This window comes from Amaranthus tricolor, chromosome 16 (assembly GCF_026212465.1).
Source record: "Amaranthus tricolor cultivar Red isolate AtriRed21 chromosome 16, ASM2621246v1, whole genome shotgun sequence".
NCBI lineage: Eukaryota > Viridiplantae > Streptophyta > Magnoliopsida > Caryophyllales > Amaranthaceae > Amaranthus > Amaranthus tricolor.
Window position 1 is genome coordinate 2,735,001 of NC_080062.1, and position 12,681 is coordinate 2,747,681.

At 32.1% G+C, this 12,681-nt stretch overlaps 2 protein-coding genes across 2 annotated transcripts; one reads left to right on the forward strand and one right to left on the reverse strand.

Moving 5' to 3' along the window:
- Positions 1–3,102: 3,102 nt before the first annotated feature.
- Positions 3,103–4,209, reverse strand: LOC130802354 (uncharacterized). Its single transcript, XM_057666325.1, has 4 exons — positions 4,092–4,209; positions 3,876–4,013; positions 3,588–3,779; positions 3,103–3,490 (listed from the first exon to the last, which is right to left on the reverse strand). Exons 2-4 carry the CDS (start codon positions 3,960–3,962, stop codon positions 3,329–3,331), a joined length of 441 nt encoding a protein of 146 aa, XP_057522308.1. The 5' UTR covers positions 3,963–4,013; positions 4,092–4,209; the 3' UTR covers positions 3,103–3,328.
- A 3,711-nt stretch (positions 4,210–7,920) lies between these two features.
- On the forward strand, positions 7,921–11,606 carry LOC130802355 (uncharacterized). The gene is made up of 3 exons (XM_057666326.1): positions 7,921–8,123; positions 8,326–8,414; positions 11,148–11,606. The coding sequence occupies exons 1-3, from the start codon at positions 8,094–8,096 to the stop codon at positions 11,293–11,295; spliced, it is 267 nt and encodes an 88-aa protein (XP_057522309.1). The 5' UTR covers positions 7,921–8,093; the 3' UTR covers positions 11,296–11,606.
- Positions 11,607–12,681: the final 1,075 nt, after the last annotated feature.

Sequence of the window (12,681 nt, forward strand, 5' to 3'; positions counted from 1 at the left end):
TTGTCTAGTTAGCCCTACATCGCGTCAATTTTTATTGGGTAATAGGAAAATGACTTTGTTGCACAAAAATTTCATATCTAAGAATGCACGGGTTAATATTGGACCGGTCAAATCCTTTAGATTGTTTAAGGAAAATGTCGGGGGTTATGAGAATGTGGGAGTGACAATGCAAGATTTTAAGAATTTCCATAGGGATTTGAAAGCATATATCAAAGGAGATGATGGGAAGATGTTGATCGAGAATTTTATCAGAAAAAGAGATATTTACACGGGGTTTTATTTTGATTATGCTTTAGATGAGGAGGACCACATATCACGTTTATTTTGGGCCGATGCGATAAGTAGAAAGAATTATTGTTTATTTGGAGAAATGGTTACTTTTGATTGTACTTATAACACCAATAAGTATAGCATGGTTTTAGCCCCTTTTACTGGTGTAGATCATCATAAGTCTTGTATTACATTTGGTATAGGTTTATTAGCTAAGGAAGATAGTGAATCTTTTGAGTGGTTATTTAGAACTTTTTTACATTGTATGGGGGAGTGTATGCCAACATATTTGATAACTGATCAAGACCCTGCAATGAAAATTGCGATTAAACATGTATTTCCACACACAATACACAAACTTTGCATGTGGCACATCATGAGTAAAGTGACTGATAAAGTTGGACCGGAATTGAACAAAAATGAAGATTTTTTGAAAGAATTAAATGGGTGTGTGTGGAATATTGATCAAGAAGAAGATGAATTTGAGGAAAAATGGGAGGGAATTATGACCAAATACAATCTTCAAACAGATAAATGGTTTACTAGTATATTTAGTATACGAGATCAATGGATACCCGCATATTTTAGGGATATCCCATTGGGGGGGATTTTGAGAACTACATCCCGATCGGAAAGTGTTAATAGTTTCTTCAACCATTTTTCAAACCCTCACATGACACTTGTTGAATTTTATATGAGTTATGAAAGTGCAATGGATGCACAGAGGTACAAACAAGATAAGCTCAATGCTGAATCACTTCACACAAACCCACAATATAAAACACCATTGCCGATTGAAAAACATGCCGGTGAAGTCTATACTAGAAAAAAATTTTTTCTTTTTCAAAATGAAGTTTATAAGTCTTGTTTCAAAACTTATATTCAAATTATTGAAAAGAATGAAAGTGTGGAAAGTATAACTATTTTGGACTCAACGGTAAGTAAGATGTACAAGGTGAAATTTATACTGGGAAGTTCGATTGACGAGTTGAAGGTAGATTGTGATTGCAAGTTATTTAAACGGATAGGAATATTATGTTCCCATGCGATTTGTGTTATGACTGCAAGACAAATAACACAAATACCAAAGCAATATGTTTTAGATCGTTGGACGAAGCTAGCATTAAAGAAGCCTATTTTTGATTTGCATGGGAATCTGATTGAAGAGAGCAAAAAGTGTAACAACGTGGGGAAGTTGTTGGGGGAAGTTTGGTGTGAAATATTCAATTGTGTAGGTTTAGCTCAACGGAGTGAGAGTGATTTACAATCACTTTTACAAAACCTAAAAGATATTAGTAGAAAATTGCAGGAAAGTGATGATGTGAGGGTGGACATTACTAAAGAGCAACAAATCGAGTTGTTAGTAGGCACAAGTTCATCTTCGACAATGGAAATACAAAACCCAATCCAATCAAAGAACAAAGGAAAAAGGCAAAGAATAATTGGGGAAAAGGAACAAACTATTGAGCAAAGCAAGAAGCCCAAAAGAAAGTGCAAAACTTGTGGTAAATTTGATTATCATGATAATCGAAATTGCCCATCAACAAAAGATACCCCACTTAAGGTATAAAATATATATAATTTGCTTATATTTTATTGTATCCTTATTTAATAGTTTGATTATGTAAATGAAAGTGCAAAATTTTTGTTATGCAGGAAAATTGATGTTGAAGAACAGATAGATGAAGAGTTCTCATATATTTTTTGTTTGGCAAAAAATACTATGTTGAAAAAACAGATAGATGAAGAGTTCTCATATATATAATTCCTTTGTTTACCATACAGGGGGGCGGTTAGCACCAACAACATAGCATACCACTTTGTAATTACAACTCCTTTGTAATTTTGAAAAAACTTTTGTTGCAAAAGTGAATGATACTATGTTCTTAAGAAAAGATACTATGTTGTGATTAAAAGTTACTATGACAATGTATAGCTACTGTCTTCTGTTTTGTAATAAAGATACTTTGTAATTATTTATTCCTTTGTTGAAGCAAGCTCATACTTACTTGTTCACCTGTTAGCCCACATCTCTTAGTCTTTGTTGTTTAGTGCACTTTACCTCTTCCAGCCTCATAAATGGATTGTGCTGCTACTCCATGGGATCATTGACACCTTGTTTGGATAGCTTTTAACAAATGATGGAGTAAGAAAAGGTTGGGGAGGGGAACAATATAGAGGGATTAATCGTCATGGAATGCTAGTTTTAATATTATTTTGCTGCTACTTCCATCTCATACTACTGCTGTGCCTTACCATCAGCTTCATCTTGGAAAAATTAAAAGTTCATTAAGCCTAATTTTTTTTTTCCCAATTTTTGAGAAATGTTTTTTTGAATAAAATAAGTCAAATTTCTCCCCATTCCCCCTCCCATCTTTTTTTGTTTCTCTTGATTCCATCTTGTATCTGAAGAAGGGAAAACATACTGCCCTTCTCTTCTCATTATATCTCTATCCCTAATAATTGTAATGACTTTGCATAATTGTATGTGATCAGGGAATTAGAGCCTAAAATCTTGCTTTTGGCTTTATACGATGAGCATGCATTGAATTTTGTGGGTGGATTATTTTTCCCAAGCTAGCAGTCGGTAAATCAGTTGTAATGTTTATAATTTGTTTATACGTAATTGTACTTTGAATGGTTACCAAAATCGTAGTTCTTTGAGTTTGAAATTGAACTTCATACCTTAGGAATAGTTTCAGGATGAAGTGCTTGATATGATACTCAAGCAACAACAAAAATAATGCTAAAACTATAATTCCTACATGAACCAAAACAAAAATGCGAGAGATTGTTAGAAACAAATAGAAGAATTATACTACATTTGGCCCATCCAACCTAATGACACATAATTAGAAAGAAAATCAATGCTTGTGTAAACCTTGCTCTTGCAGGTTTAATACTTAATGTTTCAAAGTCCAATCACCATAATGTTTCAAGTCCTGTTAGCACTTTGGAGTTTGGACCTAAAGCCTAAGCCTAAGTGCCTGATTATCTACTATGTTCCATCAAATGTTTGTACAACTTAAAAATTCACAACTTCATCTTGTACTTCACATTAACGAATCTTTAATCTTCTGATAGAAACTTGTTTGGCAATGGAGCGTCTTTTATCCTTAAAATTGGACACCTCTTCTAAAACTGTAGATCTTTGTTTGTTCAAATCAGATAACAATAAAGATCCAGCAATCTTAACTCTTGCAACATGTCTCAATGGAGCCTACATAAAAAGAAAATACGTTTAGTTTGAATCTTTTAATTAGAATGTCATTCAAAAAAATACATTTAAAGATAATATTAAGAAGAAAAATCGTAACTGCATTCAATATTGGACACTGGAAATCAACTGTTCCCTCGAAAAACAGCATGCTCATCATCATAAATACATCACTTTCAATGTTCGTCCTAGCAGTCATTTTCCAATCAGTGGGAACTCGTTCCATTTTCCATAATGGAATAACATCAGTAGCTTGCATCTTATCATCAAAAATTGTTGACAACAAATCTTTCTACAAAAGTTTCATTTAAATATTTATTAATAAATATTTCATAATCTTAGCAACATAGGCAAAAGGTTTTTCAGGATAATAAATTGCTACACATACCATAGTGTCACCGAGCTTTCTAATTTCTTCTTCTGAAACAGCAGTATGGTTCACATTGTCTATCCATTGAACCATTCTTAACTTCATATTCAAAAGAAGTAAGAAGTACTGACTGCCTTTCAATATCGGAACAACAATCTGTATATTATATATCACAGAATCAATAAATATATCTAAAAAAAATAGTGACTAAAAATAATTAAAAAAAAATCTTACCAGATCAAACTTAGACAAATCAACTTGGTTGAAATCCACCCATTTGACCCAAGAATCACAAATTAAATCAATTTGTTGAGAACCACCATTATTATTAAAATCCAACAAAGCAAGCTGTAAAAATAAACAATGAAATAACTAAAAATAATTCAAAATAAAAGAAAAGTTATTTAGAATAAAAATGACAAAAAACGTACACTAGAACTAGCACTAAAAAAGAACTTTTTTGAAGATTGCTTGTTCTTTTCATTTTCATTGAGCAATAAACACCAACAATCCACAACAGAAACATGAGTACACTTTGAGGGATCCCCAAGAGTATAAAACTCTTCCCTTTGAATCCTCAAATTGTCCTCATAATTCACGAGCAATTCACTGTCAAATAAAAGGAATAAAATAAGTATAATAAAAAACAAAAATCACAAAAAAAGAAAAACAAAAAAAAAGACTCACCTATTGTCGAAACATTTATCTAAAACAAAACAATAGTCGACTGTTTCTTGAAGTAACGAACCAAGTGTTCTCATATATTTTTTGTTTGACTTCATCAGATGTGAAACATACGTAAATTTATCATTCACACCTCTGAAAGGAATGGAACACTTAGCCCTGCCATGTATCAATACATTCTCATAACCATGGCTTTCAAAAACAGTGACATTATTTGCCACATCATCAACAACTTGATCCAATTCAACCTCATCCACTACATCATCTTCAAATGCCTGATGCAAAACATCTACATCACCCTCATCAGCAACAAAAACCTCATTCACCATCCTGGGAATAGAGGTAACCCATTTAACCGTGTCAACTATCTCATCGATTGTATTCAGCACGGTAGGATTCATGAAAAAACTTTGGGTTTCAGAAAAAGGTGTGGATGAGGTAGAAGGAACATCAGGAAAAGGGACAGGAGGAGAAGAAAATGAACGTTTTTGTTCTAAGAACAACTTAATTTTCTCCATGTAAAACTCAGAGACAACTTGAGTGTCTCTCCTCATGAGCATCAGCAACTCACATATTTCCTACAAAAATAAGTAAAGATAAAGTTAAATGTTGTTCAAATTAAAAGTAACTATGACATTATAAAAAAAATACTATGTTATGATTATTTTCCAAAAGTGAATGCTACTATGTTCTTAGAAAAAGATACTATGTTATCATTAAAAGTTACTATGACTGTGTATAGCTACTGTGTTCTGTTTTGAAATTTTGAAAAATATTTGTTGCCAAGGTGAATGCTACTATGTTCTTAGAAAAAGATACTATGTTGTGATTAAAAGTTACTATGACAATGTATAGCTACTGTGTTCTATTTTGAAAATTTGAAAAATGTTTGTTATACAGGAGAATGCTACTGTTTGATCATACTTACACTTACATCCTTAAAATGCTACTGTGTATATCATTAAAATGTTATCATTAAAATGCTACTGTGTTTGATCATACTTAAAGATACAGGAGAATGCTACTGTGTTATCATACTTAAAATGTTTGTGATTAAAATGCTACTGTGTTTGATCATACTTAAAGATACAGGAGAATGCTACTGTGTTATCATTAAAATGTTTGTTATACATAAATAAGTAAGATACTAAATCGAAAACGTTATCAGTTTTGAAGATAGATAAATAAGTAAGATCATACTTACATCCTTAGCTACTTGGCGTATATCAGAATTACGCATTGCATTTAACGGCAAGTGAAACTCAATTTTATCATCGTCTTGCACTGTTTGATCTCTGAAGGGTTCTGCATTTACACTTGGTTGTCCAATATCAACGTTGTTCACCTTTAACCCAACAGCTTGACCATGCTCAAAAACCATCGTCTGACTCACGGGATATGTACTCAAAATTAAACCACTGCCAAAATGATTAGCAGATGTTTCCTCCTTAATTCTTTTTGACACATCCTTATCAGTCCAATGAGAGATAAGAGGTAAAGAGGATGGCAAAGAGATATTCTTGAATTTCAAACGATGAAAATAAATTATTTCCAACAAAACGATGCATCCAGAAAAAAATTGCAACTTTCCTTTACGATATCTAACAACAGAGTCACAAAACTGATCAAGCACATACTTACACCAATTAAAAGAACTAATCTTATTCGGATCTACTATAGACTTTACAATCTTAAGGTCTATTGTTCTGTTTTGGGTTGGGGCTAAGAAAGAAGAAATAGCATGTAAAACAAAAATTTGCTTGAACTCATCCCCACCATCAATCATCCTAGGGATCATTCGTTCAAGCAATTCTAACGGAATTGCTGCATTTGTATCTTCATAACCAAAAAAGGATCTAAATTCTTGTTTCAAGGGAAAATCAGGATTATACTTGTTCGCACACCTTGAAACTAATTCTACATCATTGTTTGGGTTCAGAGGTAGACAAAAAACATCATATACATCATGTTCAGAAATGGGAAAGCACTTGAAAGAGTCTATTGAAAACATACAACTACCGGGATCAAAACAATCTACAAGCCAACCAAGCATTGCAGATGGATTTCTACATAACTTTAAATTAAGAAGGCCACCAAAACCAATCTCTCTCACTGAGATTTTTTGTTTCTCAGTGAATCCCTTCATCAATTTGATCAATTGAGAAGGTCTACTTTTTGTCTGGAATGTAGATCTCAACCTGCAACAACAAAAAAAAATATACAATGTTCTTAGAAAAAGATACTATGTTATCAATAAAGGATACTATGACTATGAATAATTACAATGTTGATGACCTAGAATACTTTGTTGGAATTACAATTTTGGAATTCAACATACCTTACAGACCTTTGTTGTACATTGTCAGTTTCCTCAGCTCTTCTCTTTCTTGTGTTGGAATTCAAATGTAAATTAGAAGTGCAGGGAATATCAACTGGAATACTGCGACCTCGTTGATGACCTGACTTCGAAGTTGACGAACCTCTTGTTTTTGCCATGACAACTAAAAAAAAGAGTGATAATCGAAGATTTAAAATACCAGAATTAAACCAAAAATAATATCAAAATGTCGACACTAAAAAAATCAAAACCCTAAAAATCGAATGAAAATGAAAAGTCGCAGAACAAGATGAAAATCGCAGAATGAAGATCAACAGAAATTAACCCTAAATATCAAATACCAGAGTAATATTCAAATAAACACCAAAAATCGAAGAAATAAACCCTTAAATCAAGAACGGTTGAGTTTTTATATACTAATTCAAGAACTGAAACAACAATACAAAACAAGCAAAAATGTCTACATTGTTGAGTTTTATTGAAGAAATACCTGAAATAAATTCCAAGAACGATTGAAGAACAATGAAAATGTCGAGATTCAAACGAAAGTAAAGCAGATTAAGTGTTGAAGAACGGGAGGAAGACGAAAATTCTTGAGGATGGAACGCGAAGAAAATGTCGAGAAAGTAAAGTAGGAGAGAGAAAAAAAAATTCTTTATATATTGAACCGGTTAATCAATAAAAAACCGGTTCATATTACATGAAAAAACCAAAATGAACCGCGTGCAACTATGAAAAACTGCTAATTAAATCTGTCCGTTGATCAAAAAAATGAATGCTTTAAATTACTTCTCACCCTTCTCATTTTCATACCCCTTCTCATTTGATCCAAAATCTATATATATATATATATATATATATATATATATGTATATATATATATATATATATATGTATATATATATATATATATGTATATATATATATATATATATGTATATATATATATATATGTATATATATATTTATATATATATATATATATATATATAAATTCTTTATTAAGACGTCTTAATAAAGAATTTGTCTATTTTTTTATTTGTTTATTTTTCTCTATTTAAAAATTTTCTAATGATAAAAAAATTAGGTTTAGTTTTTACCCTTGTTCTTTCTACCAGTGAGAGGCCGTGTTAACGCCCACCCAAAAACGTCCTGTCTGCTTGTTAACGCCATCCAATCTCCTCAATTTCTCATCTCTTTCAAGTTTCTCAACCATGGGCGGCTTCAAATGGGTTCGACCCGAGGTTTTTTATCGTTTCCTTTCTAAATTTCATGATCTGCCAAGTGTTTTTACGATTTGTTTTACTTTGATCTGGGAGACTGGGACCATATATCTGAATAAGATCTAATTAATATTTTTGTTTATATAGATCATACTTCTAGCAAGTATTAAATTAGTGATGTTTTTCTTCCAATTCGTTGAATCAAAGTATAATTAATCTGCAGGTTTACCCTCTATTTGCGGCTGTTGGTGCAGCTGTTGGAATTTGTGGATTTCAACTCATCCGTAATATTTGCATCAACCCTGAAGTCAGGTAAAGGTTTTTCTTCTTCCTTCTGTTTTTATTTTATTTGTTTCGATTTTTGTTCTTTTTTCCTTTTTTCTTTTTGATTTTATGCGGTTATTATTGATTGTATCGACTATCGTATATAGGACCGTATGATCTATGTTTTCTATAAGAAAATTATGTGTTACATTGTCTATGATGGGATCCTTTAAATTACATTTGATTGGTAGCTATTGTTCTACGGACTTCAATTTTGCTTCTAGTAAGATCTACATAAATATTTTTAGAATATTTAAGATGATTATGGATTTCAAGTAGAAAGTTTTGGTGCAAGGAATGTGGATGTGTTTTTTTTTTTTTTTTTTTTTGAAGTGCTTTTAGTTGTAGGTTAGCAGTAAAGATAGGCTGAATGAAGGGAAGTTGTTGTTAGACACGATCTTTCATGTTGATTTATTTTGGTTCATATAATTGTCTCCGTTTTTGAGATTAAGGCTTTGTCATTCTCGTAGCTGAATTGATTAGTTTGCAGAGAAATTCTTATTGTTTACGAAGATGGATGGGTTGTTTATTGTATATGTAAGTGTATGTTAGTTTTCTTGGGTAAGTTAGAATGGCTCAAGAGTTTTGAAGCACACCTGTATATATCACATCTATATGTAGTTGACCTCTAACCTATTGATAGGCTAATATATTGGTGTATGTATATTGTATGGTTTTTGTGGACGACTGAATTGTTTTAGAGAATGCACTCTTGTTCTATATTAATGTTTATGCTGTGGACTGTTTGGTTAATGGTACTAATTAGTGGTAATGGGAACAGTTTCACATGGTTCGCTTATATCCTCGTGAATTGAAAATAAAAAAAAACGAATTATGTTCGGTTTTGGGCTATTCTTAGGCAAATTTGAGTAATCATGAATTCAAAACGCGAATTAGCTAGCAAATTATATTACACCGAATAGGAATGAATCGTAGTGTAAACTTTCATGATTTGTATTATGTTATTCCCATAGTAATGAAAATTTGATTATAAAAAAGTTTTTTGTTCACAAATTTCTATTACCACGTAATACCGCATGTTCAAATGGCAATGCGTTGGAATAACTTTTGTGAAGAAAATGAGATTATGGAAGGAGAATAAACATGACTATTGAACTGAAATCAATTTCTGAAATAAACTTACAAGCTGAGGAGATCAAACATGTAGTAGAATTATTGGCGTTTGGATTCGGAACTTGAAAGCTGTAGTTGATCAGTTGATGGCAATCCTTGCTGACCTGCCGTATGTTTGCTTCTGACTATTGAGTCTTTCCTCAAATTGGCTTCATCAACAAGTTTCAGAAAGATCTACTTTATTTGAACAATCTATTACATTTTATAGAAGTATTGAGGAGATAGTGTGCTGTTGATTTAATCTTTTGCTCAATGCATCATTATAATCCTGCCTTCGAAATGCACATCAAATAAATCTAACATTCTGAAGTTGTAGAACTTAGCCCATTAGGTGTTTATTGGGGTGAAGTCATAGAATTCCATATTTACTTCCTTGCCCTAAGTAGGGGTGTTTAATGGGCCGGTGCGGGGTGGGTCGGGTCAAAATTTAAATGGGTGGGGTCGACGCGGGTTATGTCAAATGTTAAACGGTCCGGGGCAGGTCAAGTCCGTTTAAATACGACCCACTTTGACCTATTTTTAAAAGTTCATAAAACAGTTTTTTTATTATACTTTATGGCCCGTTGGGTCAATTCAACTATAAATATAACAATATCATATAAAAATATAAAAAAAGTGGTAAATTATTTTTTACAACCAATTCCAATAATTATCCGGCCCGACCCGACCCCTTACACAAAAGCCTATTAATGACCTTTTAAAATGTGACCCGAATCTTGACCCATTGGGTCGACCCGCCACGTTGAACACCTCTATCCCTAAGTCTATATGTAAATGTCTTATATGGACTTGGTCCATACTATTTTTGTGGCGTTCCCATTTTTTCCATTCACAAGCTCATACTCATTCTCTACACCACTTAGTCGGTCTTTCTAATTCACTCTCCCTAAATTTAATTTTTTTGCACACTATTTTTATGTTGACTAAGTCGGTACAAGACCTACTCAATTTATATAAGGATGGAATATTTAGTGGTAAAACATAGATTATTTTCCTTGGCATCTTCCCGATCTCCAAAAACCTTTTTGAATATTTCTACAAGATTGCATAGTTTTAGAGAGAGAAGTACAATGTATTTGTTTTAGAGATTCATTTACCAATTAAAACCAAATAATTTGATGATTTAGGTACAACCTCCTCCCTTTCCACCGCCATTTCATCTCCTTTCATGGCAATCACATAAAATAAGATGGTCAGGTTTGTCTAACTTCAATTATCTTATTTTCTACATAAAATTCATTTTAATGTATTATTATTGGGAGAGATGTATTAGGTGGTAATAGAAATTTGTAAATTTTTTGTGATCGAATTTCATCACCATAGGACTGACATAGTACTATTAACCAAATGAGACGCTAAGTTTAAACCATTTGGAATATGTATTTATGCAAGGCCTGATATTCGAATTATTTGTGAAAGCTCCGTGTGCTTTTGAGGTAACCTGTAATAACTCAAGTTTTCTATACACCTTCCCCTCGCCATCTGCTCTTTGCTTGCCAGGAGCCCAGGACTTTGGAGGTCGGGTGAACCTCATTTGATTTATGGTTAACAGTACTAATTGGTTTCCCTACTTCTTCAAGCTTTCAGGGTGAATAAGGAAAGCCGAGCTGCTGGAGTCTTAGAAAACTTTGCCGAAGGAGAGAAATACGCAGAGCATTCCCTAAGAAAATTTGTGCGTTCCAAGAGTCCCGAAATCATGCCATCTCTCAACAGATTCTTCAGTGAGCCTCAGTGATCTCTCCAAATCTTTAGCATAATCTCTTGGCTTACGCTGGATCTTCGCTAGAAGTTGCTTCCTTGTTACATTAAGAATCGATGTCGGTGACATCCAGATAACAGTAATAAGTGCTTGTACCAGAATATAAATGGGATTGCCTGGGCATTCCCTATTTTTTGAACTTATTCGGTTATTGAAACTTTAACCCGTCAAGGGAGGATATGTAAATTCGAAACATAAAAACCTTATTGCTTGTCGAGTAATCCCTTTCGAGTATATCGTAAGTTTCCATGGTGTTGGTTCATAATTCATAAAAGAGTCTTGAGTAATAGATGTGTAATGTGTTGCTTGATCAAAGCATGTGTGGGTAATAATTAGTTAGCATCCACTCTATATAAATAGAAATGATACATGATGATGAAACTTTCAACAATTTTGCATTTTTTTTTCTCACAAATTGTTTGGTTTTTTTTTTTTTTTTTTTGGCTAACTCTAAATAGCTTGTGATTTTCTCATTCTTCTTGAGCCCAAACTCATCTTTCAACTTCCATTGTATGGCGAAATGTTGTGTGAATCATAAAGTGTATTTCATGTGTTTATTCATACTACCATTGTGTGGAGAAATAGTAGTTGAGGAAAGCTTAACACCTTTATTCTAAATAAATTTCCGAAAATTTTATTGTCTATTTTTGCGGAAGTCGATCATCAACTAAGTGATATCTTTAATTCTTTATCCATAAAGCTAAGTTCTTTTACGCAATTATCATTATAAATGATAGATTAATTTATTACTAGTATTGTAGAATAATTTATTAGTTACTCCAAATCGAGTATATTTAATAAGTTTTACCCCTATTGTATTTAAATCAATGATTTTTCCGTATGAATGTAGTTTCTAACCATCGAGTTAAGTAGATTTTCTATCATTTTAAAAAGGATTAAATTTAACTATCAAATAGATAAATTATATATCTAATATTGCTTATCAAGCAATATCAATTAAACAGATTAAAAAACTATAATATTGAATTGTGAAATATTTTTTTTTCACAAAAAATTATTTAATAATATAAAAAAATTATTTTACAATGAGACAGTTTCATACTAGATTTGCAACATGATACAAATTGTCAACATAAATTTTTATGAGAGACCATCTCTAAATGGGCCAACCCATTATATATCTTTTGAAATATTGTAAGTAAGCATTAAAAATAATATAAGTAGGCATTTAATATATTGTAAGTAAACATTAAAAATATAATAAGCAACCATTAAAAATAATATAAATAGGCATTGAAAATATAATAAATAAACATTAAATTTTAATAGATTGTGCCTGTGTCTCAAGAGATTAGCTGAATTGTCAAGATTTCACGATGGTTTTCTACTCTTCTCCCACGT